Genomic DNA, 20,233 nt, shown 5'->3' on the forward strand with positions numbered 1-20,233 from the left:
CATTTTTGCACCACAACAGGCCCAATAACAGTGGTGAATTACGTCAAACACCCAGGCTTGAGAAAAATTGCATTTAATTTTTGTGTTCTCACTGTGAGTCAAGCGTCTTGACAACTACACCGAGGAGGCCGCCATATATTTATATTATGGTTTTTGTCATCCCAAGTGTGCATTTCAATAGTGCAAGGAATCTCTAGGGATGTCCATATAGAAGTTAAAAAGAGGAGATTAGAATCCAATTCAATTGATCAGAATAACAGAAACATTCAAATATGCATCCTATTTTAAAATCATATTTTAAACCACTGAAAATAAAACCAACTTTGATAGCTTAAATAATTTTATTACAATTTAGAAATTATAAGTAACGAAATTATGAAATACAGAAGTGTGTGATTTTTTTAATTAGCTTACATATTGACCCCGGTTTTTTAGAACATTTCTTCACAATAATCACGAGCAGTTAAAATATGTACTTGCATGAAAATACTCTGGCAACTCTTGCAAATACTTTGTTTTAGGCTTTATAAACGTAGACTAGGTTTACAAGAGGATAAAAACTGTGCAAATTTTGTTAAATTGGCCCCTCGATTTTTCAAAGAAATACTATTATTACTTTGTGATAATAATCTGTAGTTTTAAAAAACAAAACTATTTTCTTACTTCAATCAATTGACAGACTGTTGGTCAATTTTGAACATACTACATACCTATATAAATTAACAATGATATCAAAAGAAATCCACAGCGACATGGAAACAATAATTACGTATGTTACTCATTTTCATCGAGTGCATTATTTATACGTGGATATAAGGTGCCATGTTATACTTTGAGATTAGTAGCTTAATCTCACATCCAGTTGTTAGTTACGGTTACCCATTTGCTCCGTTGAATGGATTGCTACGTATGTTGAGAAAGTGTTAGCCATTTGTAGTATGTACTTCTCAATTAAAATGTTTTAGTTCTGTTTTGTACGGTATTTCTTATACAACAATTCCAATAATGGTCTATTTTCATATGCCCAAGCGCAGAGTACTGTTGATAATACTACTCCGCCAAATAATATGTGGAAGAATTGGGAATGTGGTGATAGTCTCACCTCTGAGGTCTTGCACGCAATAGCAGCCACTACTAGCGCTCCTCCAAATATCTTACCAACCCAAAGACCATCTAGCGGTTTATGCTGCGTAAGTTTAAACTGGTTCTGAATATAATAGATGCTGTGCAATATCCGAGCTAGCATGTTGATGCAATTGGATAAAATAAAACCTACTGGGCCCAGTAAATTAGTGAGTATGTATGACAGAACCAAAAAACTAATAGAGAAGAAAACCATTAGATAATTATACCGATCGAGTTGGTCACTCGTCATAGTGGCAAAACTGTAACATTCCGTCACTCCATTGATTGCCAAAAGTATAATAGCCAAACAGTGGCATCTCATTAACAACACAGGCAAGCCAGTACCTACAAAACTTTCTCCTCCGTATAATAGGAGCAAGGTTTGAGCGTAGCTCTGGCCGAAGACTAACACTATTAGACCGATCGACGTGACGACCTTGCATAGTTGGGACAGCACTGCGCAAGATTCAGATACCTTTTTATTGTCTTGTTTTTTTATATCCACATTTCTGTCAATCATTTGAGTGAAATAAAAGTACCCACTGTCCTCTATAGGTCTAAAAATAAAGCGCGCCGCTAAACTCCCTAGATTATTTACCACATCATACATTGCTTGTTCGCTAAATGATAATACCGGACTGATTGACATAACATATTTTTCACCTTCAGTCAGTAATTGCTTGACAAACCCTTGTTTGGAAAAGCTGAGGGTAAGGGTGCAAAGTTTCTTATCTAATAAATTGTTTAATTGCTTGAAATTGGGAAGAAAGTCCCGGAGTGAAGTAAAAGGAAAGTCGTCCATGTGCTCGAAGTAGGAATTATATTTTATATGTTTCTTTTCGCTCGCTTCTGCGCTTTTATAAAGGTTCATATTTTTTATATACCAATGAAAAAATACGTAGTAACTGACAGTGACTGTAATAGCGCTGAAAACTTGCGCCACAGAAAACGCGATCAGAGCTTTGTTCGTATCGTAGATTAATATTGATAAAAATGTTAACGTTCTAATTAATAAATGAAAAGAATCGAGCGCTATCCTTAATTTGACAAAACAAAATATTTGGGCTACCAACGCTATACTGGCCGACGCCAGTTCTATGATGCACGAGAGTGCCACACTCCAGCATCCAAAGGTGTACTGTGTTTCGTATTCTGGGTGTCCAAGTGATAACACAAATAACCAAATGTAACCGAATAGGAGGGAGAAGACTACACTGACGGGAACACACAGCCACATCTGGTTGATGACTTGCGGCCACGAAGGCCCGTCCTTGTGGCCGAGGCACGCACGGAGGAACGGTTCCCGACTCAGGAACAGGATGGAACTTTCTAGCAACAGCAGCCTCACGTTCATGATCCCGATGACAGCATGACCGACGTGCCGGAGAACCCACGCATTTATAATAAAAGTTAAACATCTGAATAACACTTGGAACACTATGTTAAATGATGCGTTTTCAACGCTGCTGCGCAGCAAATTGCGAGCCATTTCACTTAATTATTTAACAAACTTATATAATTACGCATTTACTGCGACACTGTCACCTTGGTCTATTGGGCTATTTATCATTTTTTTCACAATGTGTATTTTTTTATTGGACATGCAAATAATAAAGCAGTGGTCATCGTATGTGATGGATATCTTCTTGAAGGTCTCATTAGAGGGAAAGGCGACTCGGTCGACTCTGAAAAACACAAAATATAAAATTGAGCTATTTTTAGTTGAAAATAAAGAATGTTGATACACAAATCATGATTATTGCTAACAGTAGGTATTTAGGAAAACATATTTCTCACAATTATTGGTAATTTTTTTTTTAAGTGTTTACATAATATGCCCATATAAAATACCTAATATATTCATTGAGTAATACTCGTGATACATGAGAATAAGGTACAATCAAGCTGATACTAAATACTTGATTTTATACAGCCCATTAAATAAAATGAAATCATCGTGCCAAATTCGTATATTTGTAATAAATCTTTGCGTTAAGTATTCCTACCATAGTTTATCTTTTTATTATTCGCCGAATTTTAAACGTGTCTTAATAGATAAACAACTTAGACACGTTGCTACAAATATTATTATTATAAAGGATAAAAATATTATGAACTACATTGATGATAACTCGCCTGTTCGACAGCGTGACAAGTCCTATGATGATGTTGGCTACGCGTTCGTCATTTTCTAGCTCGCCTCCCGACTCGATGACAGCTCCGTCTTCAGTCAATACTAAATATCCAACTTGATCTGTAATCTTCTCCATTATTACGACGCAAAAAAACTTAAGCTTCTATTTGTCAGTCCGCGAACGACACATTTACACTTATAAATAAAAATAAACCACCAGCTAAACAAAAACAGCATAGAATTTTCCTGTCATTCACCAAACGTCACTGTCTAGTATTGCCATGGTGATTCAAAAATGTAATTTGGTTTTATTTCAGTGCTTCCATATATAAAGAATGTGACGTATAAACAGTAGATTTTAATAAATAATTTTTACATGATTTTATTTTTCTCTCGCACCCGACAGTTTTAAATTTCAAAACATTCCAAAATTTATCAGAAATTTATAAAAATAATCGTTTATACCAACTAAATATTAATGTATTCTCATTAATTTTATTATTAGTAATTTATTTATTTTATTTTATTTGGGATTTTTATAGCTATTACATAAAAAAAATGAGTAGAAATATGTTAACAATATTAGAGCCACTTGAAAACTACTCTGTAAATCTAATAAAACATAATATATAAGAAAAGAGTTTACGTAATTATATGTGTTTGACGTTTGTATTCATGTGTATGTAAGTATGTGAATGTGTGTATGTGTAAACGAATGAGGGAGAGTGTGCATATGTATGAGTGAATGAACGAGGGAAAGGGTGCGTGTGTGGGTGCGTAAGTAAAAAAAATAATAATTGAAAACATGTAATTATATTGAATAGGGTACAGAAAGAGTTTAGTAAGAAGTTTGATTATTAAAAATTAAAAAAAACGTATACCTACATACTTTCGAAACCTTTTTGTAATTAGCCATGATATTTTAATATTTTAGTTATGTTGTAATTATATTTTTTAAAAGTATGGTAAATTTCAAAACATTATTCTGAAAAAAAAGCATTTTATTTTAAAATTTAATGTACACACATTGAATGAATACTGTGCAACGAGTCCCATATAATACAGTAGGTAACTACAAAATGCAGTGAATACGATGTAATATCAACAATAAAACAAGGTAGGTATGAAAATACGCGTACTTTGGTTTAAAACGAACATACAAATACATATAATATACACCTACATAATATATAAATAAGAATAACATGTAAGTTTGATAGAAACGATTCGAATGCTAAAAATCAGGTTTCACAAACAGTTGGCCCGCAGTACGGGGGTACATAATTAGGTTAAAAGATCTTCTCACTATGAAACTTATATTTATTCAGGGATAGAGAGGAACGGAGAGGAAAATACGGACAAAGACAATTTATCACCTATGGCAGTTTTGATAAATTGAATATTTTTGTAAATATATCGATGTCGTTAAATTTCCTGTTATGAGTATCTATAACACGGCTAATCGTAGCGTTTTTTGTACAATTTGTTCTGCATTTAGGTATGTGGAAAAGTTTTGTATAACGCGTTTGTCTCTGTGGTACCTGAAAATGAATGCGGGTAACCATATCCAATTCCAACCAATTAAAGGGAATCTATTTTATCAGATATTATGTTGGTGAGTAACACTATATCAGCCGTGGTTTATCTATCAGCCAGAGTTCAAAATTACGAAAAATGCACGCTTGGCGATAATCTGTGATATTGAGATGCAGTATACGGTTTAAGTTTTTTGTAAACATTTTTTGAATTCTTTCAATATTGCAGGAATGAATTTTATAAAAAGGAGACCAAGCAGGGGAAGAAAATTCAAGTAATCTACGAACATAAGAATTTTTTATTTTATGAGTGCTTGTATTTTGAAATGATTTGCCTGTGCGTAATATACTCGTAAATCCTAGTGTTCTAAAAGATTTTTTAGTGATGTGACTATTAAAAGTCAATTTTTCGTATTATTTAATTTGTAATTGAAATCGACAGCACTACTGGGCTAGTATTCCAAACGAAATTATAGCGCGGTATAGCGCGTTTTTACGTACTAAATACGGATTATAGCGCGCTGTAAACGCGTTCGGAATACCAGCCCTGGTCTTTCTTTTGAATGTTATTTTTAGGTATTTTTCAGGGTTATGGGATAGTTTATTATTTTTACAATACACTGACAGTTTAGTGAGGTCCCCCTGCATTTTATGACAGTCATTGGTATCTCCAATATTTAAGTATACAATATACGTAGTATAGTACGAAGTCCGTGAAGTGTGTAAGGCTGAGACATGCATTATTGACAGAATTAAGAAAGGGGTGCTGCGTTGGTTTGGACATGTAGAGCGAATGGACAGCGAAAGAACGACTAAAAGGATCTACGATGCAAATGTTGATGGATGCAGAAAACGAGTAAGACCGAGAAAGACATGGCACGATCAAGTCCATCAAATACTTGAATATGGACATGTCAAAAGTAGGAATAATCGGCGTGCGTGCATAAGAAGATGTATGAATGTAGAGGAAGCGAGGTCTGTATGCCAAGATAGAGTGTTATGGCGTTCTATCCTCTCTGCCTACCCCTACGGGGAAACGGCGTGATGGTTTGTTGTTGTTGTTGTATATACGTAATAAAATATTAATTATTCATAACGTGAACATATTTATTATTCATATTACACATTTATACATATTAATTATTCATACTAAAATAAATATTTAAATGTTCAAACATTGGAAAATAGAAGAAAGTTAAATGATTTGTTATTTTTATTTTAAAATTTTTAATTCAATATTTGACTGTTCCCAACTGTTACAATTAATTAATTTGTGAGTTCCGGGCCGGGTTAAATAAACTCTTCTAAATAAATGTATCTACAACAAACTACAGTGCACACTCGCCAGTAAAGATAATACATGCGTTTGCAAATGAATATGCAAATGATATAGATATATTTAATACAACATTTTTGAATTTTAAAAGGCAGTGTATCGATTAACTATCTTCAAATATTATTTTGATTTCAATTGTTTACCGTTTATTGACTTATATCTGTATTCTAAATTATATTTTTTTAAATTTCTTCTAATTTTAATATTCTTTTAATAAAACTTATACGAAAAAATGCACTTCTGTTCTCCCCATTGCAATATATGTATGTATTATTATGTATACCCATGTATTTTTTACTGATATGTAAAGATGATTATTTTTGTATTTTTCTTGCTCTTCTTAATTCATTTTTATTTTTTCCTACTTTTGTGTAAAATACATGTTTGTCTTCATATTTAAAAATGCACTTCTGTTCTCTCTACTGCAACGTTTGTATGCACTATAAGTATGGGCATACCCATTTATTTTATAATTTTATAATCACCAATTTTTTGGTGACTTACTCGTATATGAAGGGCGTCGGAGCTAGGAAATTTGGATATCATGATAATAATAACTTAATTTGGCGGTATTAAATTAATAAAATTATTATAATGGACATAGGCTATTGTGATACAAGTAAATACAGTTTTTGCTACCAGTTTTTGCTACCATATGGTCATGAGAATAAATGACAATATCTGACAAAGGCCCCCCATATAATTTGCCAAACACAGCGTCAAAGGAGCAGTGATACTTTTACTACTTGTAGAGTTATGTAAATTCAATTAAAATCTCCATACGCGAAATCGAAAATTAAAAAATAATAACTCGTTTATTGACATGTTTGAGTGAAACCGATAAGAAGACAGACGGTTTTTAAATCGGTTTCAGATACGTGGAATAATGTACTTTTACTGACTACCTACATATGTATATTGAAAAGTAGGGTTTTTGTAAGAATTTTAAAATCCGAACGAATGTTTTCACTATGGTTTTATTTATGAAATAAAATGTACACATTCATACGAAGACTTTCAAAATGTTTTTTATAAGGTATGTGTATAAAATTTTGAAAAAAAAAAATTTAAAAAAAGATTTTACCTACTCAAGGTACATACCTAAGTATATACACCTAGGTATTGACATGCGTTAAAATTTTGTTAAAAGAACATGTACATATATAATAATGAAAGATATATGAATGCTCAAATATAAGCAGAATGGCGAATGTTATATGGTGTGTAAAGTGATTACTCAAACAAACCAATGACAGGTCATAAGACTTGTGAATGTCTGGACTACTGTTAAAATTCTCTTCTTATTCAGGGTTCATCTCTTACCGTATTTGTACGGTTTTTTTATACAAACAAAAAAAAACAAATAAACCACGTGTTTTTGGTATTTAATAATTCAAATTGCAGGAAAACCTCGTACGAGCATTCTGCTGGGATCTCCTCTTGTAACCGCATGACCAGAAAAGTGTCAATGATTCTTTTTAAAAAAAATGTCGAATGTCCAGTACCTTCATAAATTGGAACAATGTCTCAGATGGGAAAGAAGGGGAACATCGAAGCATCACGTCGAAGCATGTCAACAGGAACTTGATAATTGCTGGCACAGCTTTATTCCTAAAATGATAACTCGTATTATTATGGTCCCTAGAGTCCTAATAGTTAATATTACATAATTATGTAAACAAAATCTACAAACCGAGTGCTTCTGGAACGAATTTGATGTTCAATCGAACTATGAATTTCATTGACAGCCTGTTTTGTCAAACGAAATCTTGACCTGAGTCGACTTCATCTAACGTCTCAAAGTAATTTTCTCTAGGACTATAAACCTTTTTTCTCCTAATTTCAACCATTTCCTGTTCATAAAAATCGTCCACAAGCTCTATTAAATCCATAATTTATAAAAACACACACTTTCCAAACTAACAAATCGAAATACAAACCCTTTTCGCTGGCTGTCAAATTGTTTTGCCGCCATTTTATTCTTTCTCTAGGTTATGATTAGCAGTTAATCATAGGAAATAGCTATGAGTAGTTTACTCAGGAGCTTACTCGCCCAATAGAGCTACTTGGCGGTGGTGAAACAGATTATTTGTTTTACTCGACGAGTAGATCTAATCAAGAGTTTACTCAGAGGCGGTGAAATAGGCCCTAAGTATTATTCTTGTATATTTATCAGGGGGTTCACGATGGACGCCGTGCAACCTCCAGAGCCTACTATCACACAGCCCATAACATAATTTGTAGTCTGAATGATTTATTTTAGACTGTTGTAAAGAAAAAAAATCGTTTGTGGAGATAATTCCCTTATTTATTAACATTTAAATCAAGATTGAAATGTCGGGTTGTGGTCCGTGGCTAGTGTCTCGGACTCACAGACCAAAGGTCCGTGGTTCGAATCCCACTCTACCCCAACTTGATTCCATTTTCTAATAGTGAGTTATTTACAACTCGTTGAGAATGGCCCTCAAAATTAAATATTTGGGTAAATCATAAGAACGCAAATATTTCTTTTTAAAAAAAAAAAAAAAAAAAAAAAAAAAAAATGTCACCTTCTAAAGATTTGAGTTTTTATTTTTTCCTTCTTTCCTTCTCACACTCCTCTTTTCATAGTGCAGAGTAGATTTTCAGTTTATTTTTATTTGAAATTTCGTATAAAATTATAACATTCTGAATTATTCTGCCTTTTGTGAAGTAAAAGCTGAAACCTTTATCATGTGGGTGATATTCATCCGGCTGAACCAGGCAACGCCTGAAAACAATTATTCAGTTTTTATGCTTCTTTTTAAACCAGATGCCGTGATTTTTGCTAGCAGCAAAAAAAACCTGCAATTGTTGTATAAAAATAATTGATTGCTTCAAATACATAAAGACAAAATAAATAATAGTATTTCTAGGTCACAAAACGTATGTAGAGCAAATGGACAGCGATGCGAATGTTGATGGATGCAGAAAACGAGGAAGACCGAGAAAGACATGGCGAGATCAAGTCCATTAAATACTCAAAGATGGACATGTCAAAAGTAGGAATAATCGGCGTGCGTGCATAAGAAGATGTTTGAATGTAGAGGAGGCGAGGTATGTATGCAAAGATGGAGTCATATGGATATCTATCCTCTCTGCCTACCCCTACGGGGAAACGGTGTGATGGTTTGTTGTTGTTGTTTATACCAGTTATTTTAACGAACAATGATTTGTGTATGTCCAAATGTTTATAGACAGGCTGAATTTCCTTCCTTGGGGTTTATTAAATATTCATTTGTTGCAACGTCCTAGTAAGTGAAATGGTTCTGCTGTATGAATCTCACCAACATGATAAAGGTTTCAGCTGTTTTAATTCACAAAAGTCAACAGATCGTCACTTTAGTTCGTTTTGTCCAACATACCATTTTTAACAAAATTGAGTTAAGTGTACAGGAGTTCTGAGAAAGCCTTCTTTTTTAATTTACAAAATAAAAAAATAAATAAAATAGTTTAAGGTTTTTCTTAACGAATTTTGTCTCAAGTTGTGGTTATTATTTATGCCTATTTTGTAAAAAAAGCTTTAAAGCTCTATTTCTGGAGATTTGTGTTTTGGTCTGTTGGACAAAAACGAACTAAAACGACGAGATAAAAGTACTTTTACATAAATGATGTGTTCATGGCGGTCTCAACATCCGTTGCCGCTGCGTGAACAGGGGTGAGTAGATCCACCCTGTAGCGACTTGGAGAATCGTATTACTGAAGCTTCTTAGACATTGCCAGAGGCTCTTGTCTTTCTGGTGAAGTAGAGCGGGGCAGCTAAGAGTTTACTGGTCCAACCGTAAGAAGGAATCGCAGTACCTGGAATGTATAAATAATCGCCTTTACAAAAAACCTCGAATTGTAAGTGAAAAACATCGTTTAGGGCTAATGAATCAAAACTAAATGTCTGAATCAGCCAGACATAAACAGGTGTGGGAACCTTTCTTAACCTGAGTTAGTATACTTATCAATGAGTAACAGTTATTTAAAATCAGTCCATAATAATCATGATTTATTAATTAGCACCATTTTTATGTTACATCTAGCTATGTTTGTACAAATATGTTGTAAAATTGTTTTATCATCGGACTTTATCTTGTAGACTGAAGAGTTATAAATGGAAATTCCGACACAAATATCCTTGAAAAATTGCCGGAAAAACCACTGAACCCAGCTATTTTTTATTATACTGTCTCAGGAAAGAAAAATGTCAAAGTAGGCAAGCAAGCCCGTAAGCCATCATGCTTATGTATGTATCGATAAAATGGTTTTCTGCCGATAAAATGATAATTTTATGTTTTTATTTTCTTAGATCCCCCTTTGTTCAAAATATTTTAATGTTTTAAATTAAGTTCTAGGTTAATTTATAATATCCCTATACTCTTAAGGTCTGTATATCTGTTAATTTATAGACTCCACGTTAATTTATATGATTTATACTTTAATAATTTTTAATACTTATTATGTATGACTGTATGTTTTCGAATAAAAAAAAAATAAAACCAAATAAAATTACATACAACGGTTATTAGATTAAAGATTGTTGAATTTAAAAAGTTCTTTTTATTAAATTTGAAAATTATGAAAAATTAAAAACACTAAATACAAATTTATTTGGAAGTTCACATAACTAAAGATGGTGGCATGCAGAAAAAGTTAGCAACCCGCCTAGGAATTGCAGGAGCAATTTCAAACGAAATTCCGATTACTCAATTCTTGTACAATGTCTATACTCCTACATAATGAATGTATGGTTATGAATGCATTACAAGTGCCCCGACTCAACACGGATTTTCTAGCGAGTCGGAGCAAGTTCACAGATATGGGTCGTTCCTGATTGTGTCGCAATAAACTGTGTCTCTGTCCTTAACAAATGTATGTATAATGTAATTAATAAATAAATAAATAATAAATTGGTACGAATCCTTTCACCTTAACCCTTAAAAGGCTGTGTTACAAAACTCCTTTACACGCGGTGATATAACATTATGTTACCTCGAGAAAAACACATAATATTCTGAAGTTCAGACATTTGAAAAAAAAATTACAGGTAATAAAATAAAAATACATATACGGCAAAATTGCCTTTTACAAAGCTTATAATATAAACATATTTGGATAAATTATTATTTTTAAAAACATTAATTTCTTTTTACCCAAGATTAGGAACAAAAATTAAACCTAAAAATGATATAACACATTAGGTAGAAATTAAAATTAAACAGTTAAATACTGTTAAATAATTTTTTTAATGAATAAAAATTATATTACTATTCAGGCGGGTTTTAGCAAAATAAATGAAAAAATACGCTGGTTCTATAACTAGCGTACTCTCCCGCTAACTGCCAATAACCGACTGATTGAAAGAATGTCATTTTTTGTTTTATTTTCGTTCACACAAACACGGGCCACACAACGGTGTTTCTATCTTCCTTGCTATAAGTTATATTCTCGTGCTCGTTCGTATACTTATATCTTTGCATTTTTTATTTATATGCTAACGGTTTTTTTTGTTTACCTTCATTATTTTTTTTTCTTACTTTGGATTCTGGCTAAGGAAAGAGACTATTGCAGGAGACTGCTGCGAGCTATTGAATAAATTAATATACTATTAAGCGTGTTACCCAGATGCCCTTTGAAATACATGTATGTTTATGTAATATTATTTAATTATGTATGTGCTTTTACATTCCATTATGTTGTATCCCAACTCAATACAGGGCCCTTAGCCTCAGAGAGTTAGAGTGGGATACTATTATTATTACTGTTATTATTGTATTTGTTTGTTATGTGTTTGTATTTGTATGAATGAATAAAAAATTAAAAAAAAACTTTGTAAAACTTTTTTATTTTATCTTATCTAATGTTTTCTAAATTTCTAACTTTTTTCACAAATTTCACTTTTTTTTTCTGTATGTTTGAGTTTTATTTTTAAGTATGCTAGCATGTATTTTATTTTTGTTTGTAAATACCCCTTGGGTTTTAATGAACAAAACAAGATTCATTGTGGTATTAGCATTTTTTTCATTCGTATAATTATTCTTGTCATGGTTATGATAATATTTTTTTGTTTTAAAATCCAGCATATTCCAGAGTTCCAAAATTCCTCCATCATTATTTAAAAATAAATAATTTTTATTCATTCAAATATGATTGGTTTACAAAGTGTTATTTTAGTTACCGTCACTGGTTCTCGCTACTTATCGTATTATTTATTTAGTGTATACTTACGGAAACTTGTTTAATTGAGGTGATAAAATTAAGATGATATGATGCGCATCAAAATGTGGCATTTTCCAGTTTTACATTAAGTACAATCAAGTGTGGACTGTAAAAATAAAGTAAACATTTATGTGCACGATTTTTGGTTAAGTGTTAGAATATTGAATTAAAAATAAAGTCAAAATGAAAGACACAGAAAGTTTAAATGGACACGCGGTTGAAGAAAAAAATATTAAAAGTAATTACATTATTTTAATAACAATATTAATACTTACATGGACAAAAAATTAAACAAGTTCTTGTGCAAAATTTGACCTAATGAATAGTGTGCAGTCAAATTCAGAAAAATTAAAACGCGTTAGATTTTTCAACAAATATTTTAACCAAGATCACCATTAAAGAGTAATATATTGTTCGTTGTAAGTAGTAGCGTCGTCACAAGAGAACTTGTTTTGTAAACTGTGAAACTGTCCGTTGTCTGTCATGGCGCCGAAAATATACCCATGCTATTTATTCGCATTGTGCATAACGCATATGCATTCAATTTAGGAATCTCCCCTGTGCAAATCAGCAAATAAAATGGCACAAGATTTTGCGCAATACCTTGTACCATTTTTTACCTTTACAAGGAAGGATCTTTAGGCCAATGTTCGGGATTTTTTTAAAAACAATTTATATATAAACGTCGCTGACACGTTATTCCCATACTACCTACATCTGAGATGTCGCAGATGTATTCCTAAAGTGACAACTCAAAAATCGGTGTTTTCGAATCATCTTTATGTAGGAGATCAGAAAATACATGTATTCCTCTATGAATCATTAAAAGCGTGGCTTCAAAAATCAACGGACAAATGGTTCTAGTGTAACATTTGTTGTTTTGATTCACTTCAACTGCCTATTGCTAGAGTTTAAAACTCGATTATTTTGATTTATGTCATTTACGTAGATGACACGTTGAACTTGTGTGGCATTTATAGATTAAATATTTATATTTTTATAATTTATAAAAACATAGAATTTCATTTCTGGTTGTGTCAGTTGACCCGATAAAGGTAAATATATTTTTTTATTATTATTTCAGGTTATGTCACTCTATAAAGAGTTTAAATTAAAAAGGGGTATCTGAGGCTGAAATTCATAATATTAAAAAATGTATTGGTCTTTAACTTAAAAAATGGAATTTAAAAAAAAAAATTAAGCGTTTATTAAATAAAAACTTGTACAATTCTGCTATCAAAAGCATTGCCCATCGAAAGTTACAACATTTCCCCATCTTTCAGCCATCCCAAAAATACTGGTCATCTTTTGAATCAAAGAACGAATTCAAATCAAAGGACGGAATTAAAGCGAATTTTTGATGCCTTGGACTGAAGTGAAGCGTATTCCGGAAAGTGCATTCTGCATCGATCGAAACAAATAAAAGTCAGAAGGCGCCAAGTCTGGACAATATGGCGGATGAGGCAGAACTTCCCATCCGCTATTTTCCAAATAGTTTTTAACGGATTGAGCAACATGTGGCCGAGCATTGTCATATTGGAAAATCAATGTTTTGGGTCTGGTCTTCCATTCTGGTCGTTTTTCCCTCATTGCTCTCTTTAAACGAATCAGTTGTTATCGGTATAGTCCTTCAGTAACAGTATTACCCAGTTTTAGAAGCTGGTTTTCATCCTCAAACTTTTTCGGCTGTCCTAGCCGCTTTTTGTCTTTGATATCATAATCGCCACTTTTAAAGCGTTGAAACCACTCGAAACACTTTGATTTAGCAAGAATATGTTTGCCATACAATAATACGAGCAAACGACGACTTTTGGCTTCAGTTTTGCAAAAAAGTGACTTAGCAAAACTTCCCGCAAATTCTGTTTTTTTTTTGCCAATTCTCAAAATTTCCCATTATTGAAAAAAAAAATGATGCGCACAAGCAAATAAAACATTGCTTACTGATTTTGACAGCTTATAAATAGAGCTTTAAAATGACATGTATATCAATGATTTGCTACGCAAATATTGACATCTAGTGTCAACTTCCGGTTTTTAAGTTATCGACCTAATATTTCGTAATTGTTTCTCAGCGCCAAATTATAGGAAAATACTTTTACTACCAGTTTGTATTCTTTTCCTAAAAATGCCATTTTTTAACTGAGCCACTTTAAAAGTACATGTGCGATATAACAAATATCGCGTAGCTTAAAAATAAAATAAAAATATTGCAAATCACGACATATGTGCCAACGCACAAAAACATTATGTTTACTTGGAATTCAAACTTTTCAATTGCGATTTCTCAAAATGATGTTTTTTGGGTTAGGAACTTTTGCCTGGACGTCAACGATGTGTACTTGCATACTTTGTCATACAGATTTATTTCTGTGCATCTACCACATGTATGATATAAATAGTTTAGATTATGTGGACTTAATTCAGTTGGAGTATTTTTTAATCGAGGGCTTCAAGCGATAGATGATAATTAAAATAAAATATTGTAAAAGAATTTAATTTAAAAATCTGGTGTGAACTGTCCACAAACGTAGCCTTCAGAAAATGTTGTAAATTAATAAATCGTTATCTTTATTGTGTGATTACACGAAAGTTGTAGGTAGCAGGTATTCTCACTATCTTGTTTAGCTACCAAATACTCAAAATAAATTATGACATTCAAAAACAGAGATAGAGAACACATTGGAGAAGGGACTATGAAAATCTGGGCATTTACAGGGTTTACGACATGTCTGTAAATGTAATTTGTTAATCTTAATAACTCCCTGGGGAATTAATCCAGCCCTTATTTACACAAATTTAAGAAACTCCAAATGTTGATTAAACCAACTAATCCAAAAAGAAGTATATAAATCGAAAAATATTTTCAGGCGTTGCCTAATATGTAGGTAAAATAATTCAGTGAGATAAATCTCGCCCGCGTCAATAAAAGTTTCAGCTCTTTTACTTCACAAAAGTTGACAATGAAAGCACCCACCGCTTTCCCAAAACTGTTTATAAAGATGTGTGTTTCGCTTCAGTTTTGCATATTCACAATATTTGAAAAGAATCTTACTAAGCGAAAACGTAATATTTCTTTGCAATCAAACCACGCAATTTAAAAAGCTTCATTGCACCCCTAAATGAAGTATGGTCAATTTGTGATCAATCAAATACACACGGTTAGTATAATCACCTTATTCTCGTTTTGCAGCATGACCGTTAAGGAATACAGAGTTTTTTTTATTTTTATTTATTTACAATTTTAAAAAACCCGTTAGGGTTACATTAGAAATTTAATATTGTCTAGTCATTTTATGTCTCGTCTAGTCTAGTTAGTTCGGTCATCATGTGCTTTTTCAGATTGATTTTAAATTTGTCTCCATTAAAAGTTTTCAAGTAGTAAGGTAGGTCGTTGTAGTGTTTAAGTCCATTATGTAGTAGTTCCAAATTGCGAGAAAAGTTAACAGATGGAAGAGAGAAAGAAATGTGAGTGTTTAGCCATAGGCAGAATGATGAATGTTACACAGCATGAAGTAAAGTAACCACTTTTACCAGCCAATGACAGGTTATTAGCCCTGTAAATGCCTAGACTTCTATTCTTTTTTCGTCCGCAAACTTTCTGTATACTTGGAGTAATTTTGAAGATGTTTCGATTCATAGTGTCGTTTAATGTCATATTCTTTGAGAACAGCTATGGTTTCATTACAAATTAAACATAGCGCCTTATTACTGGACTCAATCATAAAATACTGAAAGTTCCATTTATCTTGGAACGTTCTGCATTATCTGTCGATTTGTCGCTTCTTTTCCATACTAACAAATCACACATAAAAACAATTAGTCAAATCAAAATATTTTTATGCACGGGTGTTACTTTATTTCACAATAGACAGTTTCGTTTCCTTCGCCTTTCCTACGCAGACTGACTCGCGGTTGCGCCGCTAGCCTTTTTATATGCAATTACTGCCATCTCGAAGTGATCGGAATACACTAGCCAGAACCAGAATTTTCTCTAACCAACGCGGTAATTCCAAATATTTAATTACGACTAATGCCACCTGTTAGCGAGTAGCTAAAATAGATAGTACATAGTACAATACATAGTACCACTACTCGCCACTAGATGTCATTAAGTGTAACAATACACAATAATAATTGAAATGCAAAAAAGCGAAAGTTTGCTTAGGTCGCGCACTTTGCGACTATTCTCGTCTAGAAATATAGTTAAGGGCAGAAAAATTAAAACTGGTTTGGCCCTTGGAACAAACTGAAAAAATCATTATGGCCCGAAGGTTTCAAAGTTTGGAGACCCCTGGTATAGATTGAAATAATTGTTTAATGAATAATAAATAACTGTCGGGCATAAAAAAAGCATTTTGTAACAAATCGGAGATAAGTAATTAATATATTTAAAAGTTCATTGATGTGTCATACGTCGTTTATAAGAGTATAGAATATATGGTGGTCTCGAAAACTCTTTATGTCTCACTCCCGATGCTATAAAAATATTCGCAAACGAGAGAGAGAGAGTCGCGCAGGTCAGTAGCAATGTTACCAGTACCACTGCCACAGTACGCTAGTTGTGCGCCGCAGTTGCTTTGGTCTCGTTATTAGATCTGCGAACGTCAGCCAATGTTTTTGTTTCATGTTTTTATAGCTTCTAAGTTCAACTTGAAAATGATTGAAGCAATTGCTTGAGACAATTTCATTTTTCCTATTTAAAATCTTTCATTTTTCACAATAAGAGAAGAGTTAGTGTAATAAATTAAAACGAAAATTGGAAATTAAAAATTCAATCATCGCAGTCATACCGGAAACGGAAAAAAATATTGATTGCACAGTATGAATTGATTACATAAATAGAACAAAGTTACGTGGTTTTAAAAATAAATATAGGTAAAGTCGTCGCCAAACATGAATGCCTACGTTTATATAGTGATCGAAGTGTAAAATATGTATTGAAGTAGGTATTCTTATCTGGCGACGACTTTACATATCGACGCTGGAAAGGAAAGAGTTACAAAGCGACAGGTTGGCAACTTTACAAAAGAGCCAATTTAAGTATTCTTTATTCTAAATAATGAATAAATCTCAAAATTGCTACATGTCATTTATTCCTTTCCAGCGTCAAATTATGTAGGTACCTTTCATACGTGCTATAAAGTTTGCCTATACGCAGGCGTAAAACGTACTCGATTTTCAGAAAGTTTTAATAATTACTATTGAATTATGGATTTTAATTTCACAAGAAAACCACCATTTAAACACGATGCGTTCTGTCTGGTACTCTTATCTGTACTCTGAAAAAATAAAATGCCGATTATTTAAGACTTGTATATTACCAAATTCCCCATATGGGAGCGAAATCTGGCACCTTACCAAAACTCAAAATATCAATCTGCTCAGTATTGAGATTTTGCCTGGATCGATTTCATTACTAAAGTTAAAGCCCAAGAACGGACGCAAGTGGCTTTTGCAATAAGCGCTTTGAGGGTGAGGCGATGTATCTGCCTTAAACCAAGTTGTCCCTTTTTCAACCCTGCGGGCTCCCACCATCATGGAGAGCCGTCGATGTTGATCTTCCGGCTTTATTAGGCTGAACTACGGGACGAGAGATTGATGTGAGAAGAAACAAGAGTGCTAGCTGGTGATAGAGACTTCTGAAACGGTCTGGTGATGTCCACATGCTCCACTTAATGACCTAAAAGTTACATATTAGCAAAAATATCTCGCATCGAATTTGTTTTTCTTCATTATACTATTTATACGCAAAAAAATATACGTACAATTGATTAAAAAAAAATCCTCGCTAGAATAACTTGTTCTAAGGTGGACTATATGATACGGTGTTTTGTTTTGTCTTTTGTTTACGTGTTACTCAAAAAAAAAAATTGTTCTATTTTAATATGTTTTAACCTGATTTTGATTACTTTCACGAATCATTTCTTATTATAAAATACAATTAAATTACAACAGAAACTTTTGTAAAAGGAATAAAAGGAAGATACAATTATTTTTCTATTTTGTAATATTTTTTCAGATTTCATAAATCTTGGAAAGTCATTTGACTGACCGGTCCAAATGTTTTTATAAAACTACCTACAGCAAATATCTACTAAAAAGTTAAATAATCAAATATAATAATTATTATTTTAGAATCTAAATGAACTAATCAGTCACTTGAAATACTTATTTTACAGGTTATGGGTTAGGACATAGGCATGTCCAAAGCGGGTTGGTGTTTCTCATAGTAAGCGTATCTTATATCATGAGATCCAATATCAGTGTAGGCATAATGGCAATGACTGATAAATCAACAAATATCACAAATGTTGAAGTAAGTTTTGACCCAACTTAATTCTTAAATCCACAAATCACAACTTATGACACCAAAGAAATTATACGCTAAAACAATACTGACTTTCAAAAACTATTCTTATTCAAATGAAAGACATTACCCTAAATCACACACAAATAATATATTCACTAGATCTTCAACACAAAGACAATTTAAACAACTACAAACTTATATTACTTTCGGACAAAGAGATTTTGATTATTATTTAATAAAAATCTATAACCTTCTTCCACTATCTATTAAAACAATAAGTAATGAGAAAATGTTTAAAAAGGCTATAAAAAAATGAATAGTGGAGTTAGGTAGAAGTAAAATGGATTGTTTCATTCGCTCAAACCAATATTGAATCAACTGCTCCACAAATGTATAGCTTATGTTATGTTTTTGTTCTTTCATTGTGCGTTTTGTAACATTTTGTTAATTATCTCTGTTTATTAAGCCTTCTTTGTTTATTCTCAAATGAAAAAATATTTAAAAAAAGTATATTGTTTAGTTTATTTGGCACGGGCAACACCACTGAGGTGACATTATTTTTATTATCAATCATAGTTTACAATGGAAAAAAAAGTAATTTTAGAATAAGTTCCTTTCCTAGAAATCAGTCTGTTCCTCAAGTTTTTAATTAACATTTTTGATTTCTAGATATACGATTGGGACAAAAAAGTTCAAGATTTTGTCCTCGGATCCTTCTTTTGGGGTTACATGGCTGGGCAGATTCCCGCGAGCCAATTGGCTCAGATATTTGGAGCTAAAAAGCTGTTATTCGGATCCATGATGATCAACGGAGTCGCTACGCTGCTATTTGCCCAAATCGTGCACATGGTACCAATATTAATTTTTATATGAAGGTAATTTAGGTATATTGCATTTTGATCGTGACATCTTGTTGATGCTCAAAACAGCAAAATGAAGGTTTTTTAAATTTGTAATTTTTTTGACTTTGTAAGAAACGTATAAATAAGAGATCATTATCATTACCCTTTACAAACCCAATGGTGCATACTGTATTGATACTTCAATCGCAGCGTGTCTGGATTTATTTTAAAACATGGAATGTAGGGCGATTAGTTTCAGGTGCCAAAAACAATGATAAAGGAGTGCAGTGTAAAAACACATTTGAAAGAAATGTTTTACGTCCACCCAGCGAGGAACCGAATCCACGACCTCAAGCATGGTAGGTAAATGCGTCAATCACACTACGATATGGACTTATTTCCACTCGATTTTAGGTTTAATGATTTTTTCTTGAGAGAAGGAATTTAAACTAAAACATTTGACTCAAGTTATGATGCTGTTTAACGCAAAAAACTGTTTTCTTTGACCGGTCGAACACAGAATAAGACATGGAGCGTAAAATTTTCTGGTGTGACAATTGTCTTAGAAGAGACAAATTGATGAGCGGTTTGTAAAAATTCGTTCGGGATATTTTGGAATCTACCCGAAGTGTCTTCGTAAGTAGCAGACTTGTCGAATGAAGATACTTGACGTATTATCCACCCCGGTAATAACCAAAATCTACCAAATTATTTTGTAATACATTTATG

General features: G+C 32.6%; 3 protein-coding genes across 3 annotated transcripts in view; 1 reads left to right on the forward strand and 2 right to left on the reverse strand.

Annotated features, from left to right (window-relative positions):
- Positions 1–322: 322 nt before the first annotated feature.
- On the reverse strand, positions 323–2,614 carry LOC148273915 (man(5)GlcNAc(2)-PP-dolichol translocation protein RFT1). Its single transcript, XM_088237917.1, has one exon. The coding sequence runs from the start codon at positions 2,612–2,614 to the stop codon at positions 962–964; it is 1,653 nt and encodes a 550-aa protein (XP_088094043.1). The 3' UTR covers positions 323–961.
- Positions 323–3,542, reverse strand: Lamtor4 (Late endosomal/lysosomal adaptor, MAPK and MTOR activator 4). Its single transcript, XM_088237920.1, has 2 exons — positions 3,262–3,542; positions 323–2,810 (listed from the first exon to the last, which is right to left on the reverse strand). The coding sequence occupies exons 1-2, from the start codon at positions 3,393–3,395 to the stop codon at positions 2,645–2,647; spliced, it is 300 nt and encodes a 99-aa protein (XP_088094046.1). The 5' UTR covers positions 3,396–3,542; the 3' UTR covers positions 323–2,644.
- An 8,845-nt stretch (positions 3,543–12,387) lies between these two features.
- LOC148273917 (putative inorganic phosphate cotransporter) overlaps positions 12,388–20,233 on the forward strand; it is a 33,135-nt gene continuing 25,289 nt past the window's right edge. Inside the window, exons 1-3 of the mRNA XM_088237974.1 lie at positions 12,388–12,590; positions 18,532–18,668; positions 19,332–19,511. Coding sequence (XP_088094100.1) covers positions 12,536–12,590; positions 18,532–18,668; positions 19,332–19,511 — 372 coding nt within the window. The 5' untranslated portion in view covers positions 12,388–12,535. The remainder of the gene's footprint in view (positions 12,591–18,531; positions 18,669–19,331; positions 19,512–20,233) is intronic.

This window comes from Micrasema longulum, unplaced genomic scaffold, assembly GCF_059751315.1.
Source record: "Micrasema longulum isolate JH-2025_06_02 unplaced genomic scaffold, ASM5975131v1 h1tg001805l, whole genome shotgun sequence".
In the NCBI taxonomy this organism is placed as follows: domain Eukaryota; kingdom Metazoa; phylum Arthropoda; class Insecta; order Trichoptera; family Brachycentridae; genus Micrasema; species Micrasema longulum.